At 39.7% G+C, this 13,071-nt stretch overlaps 1 protein-coding gene across 10 annotated transcripts in view; it reads left to right on the forward strand.

Annotated features, from left to right (window-relative positions):
- The window catches only part of pfkpa (phosphofructokinase, platelet a), a 46,741-nt gene extending 34,838 nt beyond the window's left edge, over nucleotides 1-11,903 (forward strand). For 2 of the 10 annotated variants that reach the window (XM_034706334.1, XM_034706333.1), the window contains exons 16-23: nucleotides 2,026-2,178; nucleotides 3,873-4,037; nucleotides 4,205-4,266; nucleotides 5,587-5,698; nucleotides 7,884-7,983; nucleotides 8,346-8,351; nucleotides 8,904-9,009; nucleotides 11,086-11,903. In XM_034706334.1, coding sequence (XP_034562225.1) covers nucleotides 2,026-2,178; nucleotides 3,873-4,037; nucleotides 4,205-4,266; nucleotides 5,587-5,698; nucleotides 7,884-7,983; nucleotides 8,346-8,351; nucleotides 8,904-9,009; nucleotides 11,086-11,242 — 861 coding nt within the window. In that variant the 3' untranslated portion in view covers nucleotides 11,243-11,903. The remainder of the gene's footprint in view (nucleotides 1-2,025; nucleotides 2,179-3,872; nucleotides 4,038-4,204; nucleotides 4,267-5,586; nucleotides 5,699-7,883; nucleotides 7,984-8,345; nucleotides 8,352-8,903; nucleotides 9,010-11,085) is intronic. The other 8 variants (XM_034706337.1, XM_034706336.1, XM_034706339.1 and 5 more) reach the window with 5 other exon arrangements.
- The last annotated feature ends 1,168 nt before the right edge of the window (nucleotides 11,904-13,071 follow it).

The raw sequence follows: 13,071 nt of genomic DNA on the forward strand, positions 1-13,071 counted from the left end.
AACCATGATCTGTGAGAATTAAAGAAAACCAATGGACTAAATCTTGATTTAAATGGTTTGTAATGGAGTTGAAAATTAGATTAAAAAAAACGTGTATTGGGATTTTCTTTAGTTCTGACACTTTAGGATAATTGAATATGCCCCGGGTCAAATTGACCCAGGAACATTATTGCTGTCTCAGAGAAACGAACATAACAGGAGGGTTAAAGTCCATATTGCCAAAGTTTAGTTCAAGAATCAAATGAATGTAATGAAATGCACTTTATGGTCTTGACTTTTACATTATTTATCCAGATAAACTCTGCACTGCTGCACTAGTGTAGTCTGAATGTCATAAAGGTCTGCAGTGATTGTACACTCCAAAGTGGTGCTCCACTGGCTTTTGTGATGCAGTTGCTTGTTGACATCTGTCTGATTAGCTGCAGCTGTATGCATAGCTTGTAGGTGGTAGCTCAAAAATGGTAGTACTTTAATTCTGATTAACATAAAGTGCATATTACTTTTGACAGAGCTATCTGGCATATAATAATGATAATAATAATAATAATAATAATAATAATAATAATAATAATAAAAAAAACAAACTCTTTATATATCCCTTTTCTTAACAAGATTACAAAGTGATTCACAACAAAAAAGCAGAGAAATTACAAAGCATAAAAAATTGTGCAAACAAAGACAGAATCAAAACAAGACATCTGAATGCAGAGCAAATTCAAGAATTAGGGGTGGAGAAATGCCTGCTTACATAAAATTGTTTTTAGTGAGGATTTAAAAGCAGTTAAGGTTTTGGACTGTCCAATCGTCAGTGGCAGGGAGTCCCACAAACTTGGAGCTCTGATTGGAAAGGCCCGGTCACCTTTTGTTTTAAGGCGGGATCTTGGCACAACCAGCAGAGGTGCATCCACAGACCTGAGGGGCCAGCCGCCCATGCACATAGGGGGTTAAAAGATCGCTTAAATAGTTTGTCCATTTAACATTTTGAAAGTAATCAATAAGATCTTAAAATCGACATGAGAACAAACTGGCAACCAATGTAAGCTGGCCAGGACAGGAGTGATGTGATGATATTTTGATGTGCCTGTTAAAATCCGAGCGGCTGCATTTTCAACTAGTTGGAGTCTGCGGAGGAAGCTCTGACTGACACCTGATATATAAAAGTGGTATTTTAAAGTGAAATGTGCTGTTCGAAAGCGCAGTGATGTCGTCATTTTCAGTCACTATGTTGAGATCATGTTTCTAGCTAAAAAAAAGTGCCTTTACAAAAAAGCTCTATTACTGTGGGGATCCTTTCCATAAGATTGTTGAGTAATTAAAAAGACAAGCTGAGCCTTTGGGTGGCAAAAAAGCACTTAAAGTACACCTACTTTAACATTGCAGCCACTGCAGCCTGTTTGTTGTGTGCTGGCTACAGAAAACTGCTGGAACATTTTTTTAAATGTTAGCACTAAAAGTAATTTAGACCAAAAAGTAAAAGGAGCCCAGGTTAAACAATTAAAGAACTAACCTTTAACCCAAAGTTCACAAAAGGAGAAACCTATCTGAGTCTTCATTTTGGAATTGCCAACAACCATCATCATTCATCATCTAGACTCTATCAGTGCTTGTGTGCCTGCATAAGAACTTGCACAGCATATATGACCGACTAACATATTGTTGTCCATGCAGCGTCACTACATTTTGCTGCTGAGGCAAAACACACAAACCTCTGTCCCATCTCTTTCACATCTCTGGTCGTTCTTCCCTCTCTCTGTTCCATCATCTCTCTTCTTTGTTTACTTTGTGTGGCTCAACACTGCCACTCTGTCATCATCCTTTCGTCTTCCTTGGTTTCATTCTTCTCCATGTTTCTCTTCACTCACTCGCCCTCCCGTACTTTCTGCCAAAGGGAAGCCATTGCTACTATCACACGGAAAGAGTCGGAATGGCAGGATACGCTCAAACAAACTGAGAGAGATTCACGTCTCTCTCTCAGTGGCCTGGCCTTCTGTGGCTCTAATTCGTTTTCATATACTGCCGCTTCAGGCGTTTGAGAGTCTTCTGCAGCTGTATGAGGCTCGTGCTACCTATGAGGAGCTTTGCATCCCGATGTGTATGCTGCCTGCCACCATAAGTAACAATGTGCCGGGTACAGATCTAAGTATCGGGGCCGACACGGCCCTCAATGCCATCGTGGAGGTAAGGCAGTCGACTCGCCGCTGACACAGCTTTGTTGAGCAAGATGCAAACACACACGAAAAAGAGTTAATGGTCAAATGCTTACACTGAACAACTTTATCAAATGTGCAGAAAATGTGTTACAAGGTTATTTGCTGAGATGTAACCACTGAAAGGATCTTAGCCTAAATGTAATCCTTTAAAAGGCTGCTCCATTAAATATAGAGAAATTTACAGGGCAAGCAGTTTCTAATCCAAGATCCACACAAGTTTCATCATATACAAAGGATGATCCAGTGTTCTGGGAGCTTGTACATAAACTGTATATAATATTTAGGTTAGTGATCAGTGATTAAAGGGGATATCAAAGCTGAAGTTTTTAACAGAAACCAGTGGATTTCCCAGAAAGATGGTAAATCCACTGGTTCCAAAAAGTAGTCTCATTTTATAGAACTCTTTGAGAAAATGGGTCAACCTGATGATTTATCCCCTCAGTTAACATTTTCCAAATGAGTTCATGGTCTCTAGTTTCAAGTCTTCTTTAGTACAGTACAATGTTCCCTTTGTAAGTTATGGTCCCATTTAGAGACAAAAAAGCAGTGTATGATGTGGGGCAGGTCTACCTGTGATTGACAGGACACTGTACTGAAGACACAGAGGATTTAGCTGTTCATTTTACAATTCTACAATTTCATTTAGCAGACGCTTTTGTCCAAAGCGACACACAACACAAGCAAGAATTTAGACTGGAGGGAAAAACCTTCGTAAAGTGCTGATTGGCCACATGTTCTGCCATCTAGTGCCAGAAGAAGTGCCAGGTTTTTTTTATTTTTATTTTTTTATTAAAAAGATAATGTAGCCACAGCTAATCACATCAAATAATTCAGGTCAACAATATTGTTCAACATTCAACAGCATTCAATTTTAAAGATAATTTTGATTAAAGCTTATTTGCCACTTGCTGAAAGTAGAATCCAAATTAATATCACAGATTATTTAGCAAACTTTGTTGCTCTTATTCTACTCAAAAGTTGGTCATGTCAGGCTCCATAAGTTAAGATGGCAGCACAAAAATATAAAGCACAAGGCTTTAAATGTGTAAGTCCACAAACCAGTTTTTGATGTCACATTAGCTACGTCCATGCCTAATATACAGTCAATAAGCTAGACTTATACAGGGTACTAAAAATACAAAATATATTTGCTTCTTTTAAATAGTCTGTATTAATTATGCCCCTGTAAAGCCCCCTAACTTTATGCAGGAGCAATGCTAAATGACAGGAATGACCCTTTAACACCGTTGTAGCTTCCAACACCTGGTTAATCCTTACTCACACTACATACTCTGACAGCACCAGACCTTCAAAATGAAGTTTTACTGACACACCTCTTAGAAAAGTTTGTTGAAATGATATTTTAGAGGAGAAACAAAGTCTGATGTTATCAACTGTATTTCATTTTTTTCTTGTTATTTCTTAAAGGGTATATATGCAGAAAAGCAACTTTTTGGTGGATCTTCCAACTTGAAATATATGAATATATTTTTTAATGTGTTAGTTTACAGATACATTATTTTGTTCGATCCTATGACTCCATTCAAAAGACCTGAACAGACACTGACATTTAAATGCAGGTTTCTCAGACAGTCTGTGTCATAACTCTTAGCCATAGCTATCACCTGATGTGCACTGACGTTCTGAGCTTGTATGTGTCAGACTTGTGACCGCATCAAGCAGTCAGCCAGCGGGACAAAGAGACGTGTGTTCATCATTGAGACTATGGGAGGTTACTGTGGATACCTGGCCAGCGTGGGCGGCCTCGCTGCCGGAGCCGATGCTGCTTACATCTATGAGGAACCGTTTGACATCAGAGACCTGCAGGTAGGTCTGAGATCACCTCTGAGTATCGTCTTACATGGAGCTGTATTCCTCCTCTGTCAAAGCCTGAAGCTGTCATTCCTCTCTTCATCCACCAGAGGGCGTTCAGTCTCAAATCTGTAGTTGTCACATCATTCATCAATAACTAACATGTTTGGTTTATCCTGCAGGCTAATGTTGAACATTTGACAGAGAAAATGAAGACCAGCATTCAAAGAGGATTGGTCCTCAGGTAACACAATGATCATACTCTACACAGTCAGTTATTTTTAAAGGAGCATTACAATGATTTTAAAGCTGGGCCTTATTTTGAAGGACAGTGACTTATCCTAAGGCTAACTTAAATGAAAAACAGTAGAAGTCACGGACAAAATGAAAATGGCAAGTCACCCCTACCACCTTTTACACATGATCTAAATCACATACGAAATACGAAAATCTAACACCAAGAATTCCAATAAAGTCACATTAAATCGTGTATTTAACGATATGAGATCTTGGAGGCAGAGGACAGAAGGGACTTCTGCTGTCGCTTCAAACCTTTAGTGAATAAGGTATTTTTGAATGACAGGATTATGATGCTGGATGATCCAGCTCAACAGCTCAAACCACTCAGGGCTCTCCATTTGCAGATTACCAAAGATCCACACCCTCTTGCACACTAAGACAAATTATCTACAAAGAAACAAAATCACAGTAAAGACACCAGGGCCATGACACTGTCAGCCATCAGGACCCCCAAAATGAGTGAACTAGAACCCATGCTTCAAAATATGAGATCTCCCCTTTGAAGCCACATCCTGTTACTGTTGTACTGCTGCTGTATTTTGAGGAGTGTTATGACCCGGTATTTCTAGCTCTCAGTATCTGATTTTAACCCTCCTGTTATGTTTGTTTCTCTGGAACAGCAATAATGTTCCTGGGTCAATTTATCCTGGGGCATATTCAATTATCCAAAAGTGTCAGAACCCCAAAAAATCCTAATACACATTTGTTTTAATCTAATTTTTAACTCCATTACTAACCATTGAAATCAAGATTTAGTCAATTGGTATTCTTTAACCCTCACAGATCATGGTTCAATGAGGATAACTCGTTTTTCATTCAAATTAATGTTAAAGCTTTTTTTAATGTACATTGGAAAGCCCTAAATATAAATACGATAGTTTTACATGACGCATTTTTGTTTATTTTATTTTAAATTTTTATTTTTATTTTTTTTATTTTTATGAAATGATGTTGATAAATTAACACGACACCTCTTCTGTCACATGCTGCCCAGATTTTTATGCTGCATTTAGCTGGTTTGGAAGGCATACATTACCTAAAATAGACTTTAAAAAGGGTTAATTTGACCCGCAACACAACAGGAGGGTTAAGATGCTTGTATTGTAAACAGATCCAGCACTGATATCACAAGTTGAAGAGCTGAAACTTTGCAGCACTGCTCTCATCTCAGTGAAGTCAGTGTTTGTTTTAAATGACTCTTCAGGATGAATAAGAGAATGAGGACTTAGAGGTCAAGTGTTTTTTTTTCTTTGTTTGTGTCTAGGAATGAGAACAGTAATGAAAACTACACCACAGACTTTATCTACCAGCTGTACTCTGAAGAGGGGAAGGGCGTGTTTGACTCCAGGAAGAATGTGCTGGGACACATGCAGCAGGTACACACTGCTTCACTACTCAACACTGACTGAGCTGAGGGGTTTCCCCTCTGTAGTTTTATCAGGGGTACCAAGTTGTCCAGACTGGGGAGGGTTTAATAAACCATTTTCTATATTTGTATCATAAATATGCATAACCTCTGTTCACATGGAGGGGCTTTGTTGTATTTCTTATCTGTGTGCCTTGAGATCACCTCAGATAAAACTGGATCAAACAAATCTTTGATGATCCCTGAGGGGAAATTGGGTTGTGTCTGCAGCAAGTAATGGGAAACAAAAAAAACATTTAACAAAAGTTTTGTTATTTTAAGATTTCTAAACTTAGTACAGCGGATTTAGAAGCTCCAAGAAATACATGCTTTTAAAAATGAATGAAGAGAAGTGAAGATTGTTGGTTGTCCCAGTGGCTCTGGGTTTGAATCTTCAGTATATTCATCTTATGGTTTCCTTGCTTTTGACTATGGATGCATCATCTTTTAAAGGAAAAAAAGACTGAGGGGGAATTCACAAAAGGATTGCAGCTGCAGAACCTCAGCAGATGAAACATAAAGAAACCGTTGAAATTCTGAAGCATCTACAAAGCCTGAATGCACCAAAAACTACTGAAAAAAAACAGCTTCTCTGTTTCTGTTGGCAAATTTTAGGTTAAGTTATGTGCTGCAAAATGTGCCTTTTAAGTTAAAAATGTGCCTCATTTCATTAAATGTCAAACTCATTATCTTCATAATCAAGGGTCTAATCAATCTGAGTTTGTCACATTCCCACATGGGAGGAGATGATGTGGAGGCACTAAGCAGGACGAGAATGAGTGCTTTTTATATCCAGTTACACCAAGAAGGAAAATGTGTTATGTTGATTAAAACTAATATAAAATCTGAAGAGTCTGGGCTTCATGATAAACAACTTATTGACTGGCTCTACCTCTCTCAGCTCACCATGTACCTCCTTTCTTCAGTCAAATGCAGCAAACGCATATGGATGTTTTTTGTGGGACAGGGCTGATAGCTGTCACAAGTGATGGACATATATGGTGCTAAAACTGCTGCAACTTTGTGAGTTCAGTCCTTTAGATCATGCAGCCATGATTTACCAAACAGAAAACACCTAACTAAGAATACAAGGAATGAATATGCAAGCAGTGAAGACAAAAACAGAAACCGCAAAGATATCAAAGCATGCAGTGACAAGAAATGAAACCAAGATTGAGCCAATGAGTACAAATTAGATATCACTCAAGTGCACATCAACTTATGTTTGCATGGGTAAACAAAGCTTTAGGCTCTGGTGTAGATAAAAAGCGCCAGTGCAGAAGTGTAAAAAACTGAAGTTTCTCTCGTGTCTACTTGAGGCTGGATCCAAAAGCTGACGTGGCTCATTGAGAAGCTAAATTAAAACTTCCATTTATACAGCAGAATTAGACATGTTTATAGCCTGGAACAAGAAATGACTTAAGCCTCTTTATCTAATTTTTATGCCTAGCAAATGTACAGATTGTCTCTTTTATCAATCAATCAATCAGTCTTTATTTGTACAGCACCACATTACAACTATCTACAAACATAGCAGGTCTAGACCGTTCTCTATGTTAAATTATTAACAAAGACCCAACACCAAGACAGGGTAAGACTCAGACTGATTTTATTTTAGTCCACCATGAGTAGAGCACTTTGCAGCATTTAGCAAGTTACAGCGGCAAGGACAAGCTTCCTTTAACAGGCAGAAACCTCGAGCAGGACCGGACTCATGTTAGACACACACCTGCTGAGACCGAATTGGGGTTGGAAAGAGGGATAGAGGGAGATGAAGAGAGAGAGAGATGATAGTGATGAGACGGATAGTAGTAGATTTTTAAGACATCTGTTTTGATTATAGTAAGGCTAAGAGTGACATATAATCAGGCATAATGTGGGATAAAGCTGATTTGATGGACAGGGTGACAGGGTAGTTTCAGCTGCTTTTCAGGTGGCTAGATTATAGCCTCAACTCTGTTTTTGCTGGTTTCTAGATGATCTTGGAAGTTAGTTGGAGTCAGTTTTTGGGTTGTATAACACCTGTTCAGGAACAAACAGGTGATTTTACTGAGACTATGTCCATGTTTTTTTACAGCCTATAGGACTAAACAGGCTAGCATCATTCTTGTGTTGCTTTCTGTTTAAAAAATAAATCCTCTTGATTGTCTTCAAAGGGAGGAGCACCGTCTCCGTTTGACCGTAACTTTGGGACAAAGATCTCTGCCAAAGCGATGCAGTGGGTGACCAAGAAGCTGACGGAAACATTCAGACAGGGTAAGCTTTATTCAAACAGCTTTAATAAAACAGCCTGTGGTGTTAGAGTATTCGCCCCCTGCAGAGTTGTGACTGTGAAGCAGACCTTTACCCTGATCTGTCATGGAGTCACTCGGTCTCACACTTTAATGTATCGTAATCATGCCGGAGGACATTTTTCTTGATATTTACACTGAACATTAAACAGCATGACATTTAATGCAAAACTGACCTGAGTGTACTTGACAGATAACACTAACAACTGTGTGATTCTTCTGAACATAAGCCTGTAAAAACACGCTGCATGTGTATAAACACAGCAATAAAAGTTAAAACTCCTCTTTGTTTTTGTGTCTATTTCCCAAACACATGGATGACATAAGATGAAGGTAAATCTTCTTTTCCACGCTGGCTCCATGACCATCTCAATCTTTTTGTTTAGTTCCATGTCCCTGTCTGTCTACGTCACTGTTCTGCCATTTTTTTCCTGCCACACAGGCACCTTTCGGGTAAAACTGTCATACCTCAATTTTTTAATATTCTTCAGCAGCGACCATGCTTCAATATTTCCAGTTCAGAAATCTTAATGCTGGTTGGATTGGAAATATTAAAGCATTGGCTGAAATAATAACCTTCACTCTGTTTCCTGCTTTGCCCCACATTTCTTTGTGTCTATGGCGCTCGATGTCGTCTTTTAAGTTCTGTTTCATCATAATTATTATTTTCTTTGTTTCTTCATATCTGTTGCACCACCCTCCTGTAGAGTCATTCAGAAATAGCTTTAACAATCTACACAGAAAAGGTCATCATCATCATCCTCCTCTTCCTCCCACTGCAAAGTGTCTGTCCTGTGCGACTTTATGTTTGCATCCAGAAAACAGGACGACCAAAGTAAGTCTCTGTGTTTCCACCTCTGACGGCTGCCGTGTTTCCCCCTGCAGGTCGCGTGTTTGCGAACACTGAGGACTCCTGCTGTCTGCTGGGGATGCGTCGTAGGGCTCTGGTCTTCCAGCCTGTTGTTCAACTCAAGGAGCACACTGACTTTGTGTACGTATTACAATGTCATGCATTTCAACATTGCTAACAGAAGCACATAGTAGAGAAGGGTGTGACACGTCAAGGTGCACAAGATAGTGGTAGCCTAAGAAATGCTGCTAAAAAGTAGACAACATCATAGCCATGAAATCGGTTGCCTGCGAAGGCTTACTGTCATCCAGGTCATTGTAATTCAAGTTTAATCCAAAAGTCCAAAAAGATTGGAAAAATGTAGTTGCATTCACATGCTTAAACATTGAAAACGTAAAACTGACTCCAAACTGAGAATTGGTGCAAAAGATATATACAGTGTCTCACAAAAGGGAGTACACCCCTTACATTTCTTCTAAAGCTGATGCACAAGAAAGGCCGCAAACAATCTGCTAAAGACAGCAGACAAAGGACATGGATTACTGGAACCATGTCTTGTGGTCTGATGAGACCAAGATAAACTTATTTGGTTCAGATAGTGTCAAGCGTGGGTGGCGATGCCCAGGTGAGGAGTACAAAGACAAGTGTTTGTTGTCTACAGTCAAGCATGGTGGTGGGAGTGTCATGGTCTGGGGCTGCATGAGTGCTGCCGGCACTAAGGAGCTACAGTTCATTAAGGGAACCATGAATGCCAACATGTACTGTGACATACTGAAGCAGAGCATGATCCCGCAGGGCAGTATTCCAACATGATAACGACCACAAACACACCTCCAAGACAGCCATTGCCTTGCTAAAGAGGCTGAGGGTGAAGGTGATGGAGTGGTCATCATCATGTCTCCAGACCTAAACCCTATTGAGCATCTGTGGGGCATCCTCAAACGGAAGGTGGAGGAGCGCAAGGTCTCTAACATCCACCAGCTCCGTGATGTCGTCATGGAGGAGTGGAAGAGGATTCCAGTGGGAACCTGTGAAGCTCTGGTGAACTCCATGCCCAAGAGGGTTAAGGCAGGGCTGGAAAATAATGGTGGCCACACAAAATATTGACACTTTGGGCCCAATTTGGACATTTTCACTTAGGGGTGTACTCACTTTTGTTGCCGGGGGTTTAGACATTAATGACTGTGTGTTGAGTTATTTTGAGGGGACAGTATATTTAAACTGTTATACAAGCTGTACACTGACGACCTACATTGTATCAAAGTGTCATTTCTTCAGTGTTGTCCCATGAAACAATATAATTAAATATTTGCAGAAATGCAAGGGGTGTACTCACTTTTGTGAGATACTGTATATTATGTAGTCAATATCCCTTTGTTTTATCCTGATATGATAGGAATGGGCTTACTTAGCTTAACTAGTCCTAACCTGCCACATAGTAACTGTTGACCCCTCTAAACTGAAAATGTTCCCTCCTGCATGCTGCCATGATTATTATCCATCATTTTAAGATCTTGCGTTGCTGATGGATCTGAGCTCTACCTAGAAAACTGTCTCTGTGCTGTGCAGTGAGATGAGCCTCTAGATGTTTCATCCAATTTGCTGTTGAGTTATTATTTTACAGTTGCCAGATTTTTTCTGAAAGAGGACAGAACTAGCCAAGAAGGGAACAAAAGCCCTTCCAATACAAATGAGTCCTCGAAGAATAGAATAGAGTTAATGTTTTATTGCCATTTTCACAGGAACAGAACAGAACAGGTAGGCAGGAAGCTAGAGCTTTATAAATACAAAAGATGGAGGAGTGTAAAAAATTGCAAAATTGTTGTCATGCAAATGCAGGAGAAGTACACACAATGTAAAAATACACACTTTCAAGAGTATTGAAGGAGTTAGAAACAACAAATACATTTACTCTTCTTTGGAAGTTGAATATCTGTCATTGTACGGGAATGTTTTGATTATGTTTTTTTCAAGGAGAAACAGGAGCAATGCTATCATAACCTATTTAGCAAAAATAGTTAAAAATTTGCAGGAAAAATTGGACTGTACAAATTATAGACATGGTTTATATACAATAAGAAACATGGATGACACTCTTTCAAACTGATAGAGTTACAGCGGTTGTGTTACTCCTTTGCTCCCAGTTCTTTGGCATTGTTTTCTTAAGTGTAATAAAAAACTATTACATCACCCCAACATTTCCTCATCTCTCTGCAGTCACAGGATCCCCAAGGAGCAATGGTGGCTGAAGCTGCGTCCTCTGATGAAGATCCTTGCCAAGTATAAGACGAGTTACGACGTGTCAGACTCCGGACAGCTGGAGCACGTTGTACGCAACCGGCCCAAAGAGTCGGACGCTTCGGTAGCCATGTGAAGGCCGCTGCGTACGGTGGCCTGTGAAGTCCAGTCTGTGTGTAAGACTGAAGGTCTGTGAGGCGTCAATCTGAGCTCAAGTAACAACGTCACAATCTGTATTCATTTCCTGTTTGTGTCTTCTCCCTCAATGACTCACCTCTTTGTTTTGTCTTGACAGACTCATGACCTGTAACCTAGCCTCTGAAGTGTTTCTAATACCAAACACACACTCATCATTTCACACACACAATCTGTCTGTGTGTCCTTGTCGCCCTGGATGTTTTAGTGTCACTGTTGTTTTTAAAATTGCACTTTTCTCTGTCTCCGGCTGCTTAGGCGAGCTCTGAGCGCAGAGCTGCACCAGGACAGAATAGACACTGCATCTGCTGTAATACCAGTGTGTGTATCTGCCTAGAAGTGTGAGGTTCAGCATATTTATGTGAGACTGATGCAATACAGTTCTATCGCTGCAAGTCAAGAGGACTGTGTGCTGTGCTTTACACTGAAACTAATATTTATCTTTTTAACTTTTGTTTTATTTTGCTTGTCAACATGGATATATTATTAACTGTAGGCGCTGCTGTACTGAGTAGCTGTCTGTCTTATTGCACCAACAAGTTAGATGTATAAGAGACTAATGTTTCCCACAAAATAAAGCCAGACTTGAAAAGTGTACCCTACTGACAAGTGTCACTTGACTTATTTAACCCATTCAAGCTTATTCAGGATATTTATAAGGAGTGAAATATTCAAACTTTGGTAGCACCTTTACATCTTATGAAATAATACTGATTTCTTTTGCATCTAGGATACAAAGCTTGTAAAAGAACTCCACTTGATATATTTGTTTCTTCTACACCAAACTATGAATCCTTGAAGTCATCATTTTTAACATGGGAGCAAGATAATAACCTGCAAATAAGATAAGAGATAAGATAAGATATTACTTTATTGATCCCCGGGGGGGGGCGGGGGGGAGATTCAATTGTTACAGCAACCCAGACATAAGTACAATCAAGAATAAGTTTCAATAAGTAAAATAAAATAAGTAAAAATAAAAGTAGATGAATAAAGATATGCCACCTTTTTATAATGAAAAGTAGCAAAAAAGAAAGTTAGATAGAGTAAAAAGGTAAAGAGGGTTTGGAGCTGCTGCAACCCACTGCCAATCTCTCCAGCGCTGGAAACGCTAACCTGTGTGCACAAGGTGATAACTTGTGCCAAACAAGATAACCTGTGCCTTCAAGATAATAACCATAGTACACATAATAACCAGTAAAAACAATATAGTATCCTGTACACACAAGTTATTATCTTGTGCGCACACAGCTAGCATGAGATAATGATAGGCTTATGCAACTTGAGGGGCTTCATACCAAACACCTGTGCCAAACTTCTGTCTAGTAAAAGCAGTTTTTCAAGATTGACCTGTCTGCAGCTATTGGCAAAGGACAAATTTAAAAACAGGCTAGGGGTGTCGGTTAAGCTGAGCAGTTAAATCCTTCGCCCCATGTACAGAAGCTATAGTCTCTAAAGGGGGTGGATCGCCGACTCACCTTGCCCCATGTCATCCCCCATCCTCTCTCTACCCAGTCTCCTACTCTATACACTGTCCCAAAAGATAATGTTTAAAGAATGAAACAGCAAAAAGACAAGCTACCAGGGGCCCCAAGAGGTCAGGGGGGCCACTGTGACGGGGCCTCTGTGCTGAGACAACAACAACATGGCTGCAAAGGAACACAAGCCCACTACTGAAAGTAAAACAACTGCATGCACAGAAACAAAACAAGAACTACAAGCTTACTGAAACCAAAACTAGATACAAAAAGACAAAAAAATACAAAAGTG

Source organism: Notolabrus celidotus, chromosome 17 (assembly GCF_009762535.1).
Source record: "Notolabrus celidotus isolate fNotCel1 chromosome 17, fNotCel1.pri, whole genome shotgun sequence".
Lineage (NCBI taxonomy): Eukaryota > Metazoa > Chordata > Actinopteri > Labriformes > Labridae > Notolabrus > Notolabrus celidotus.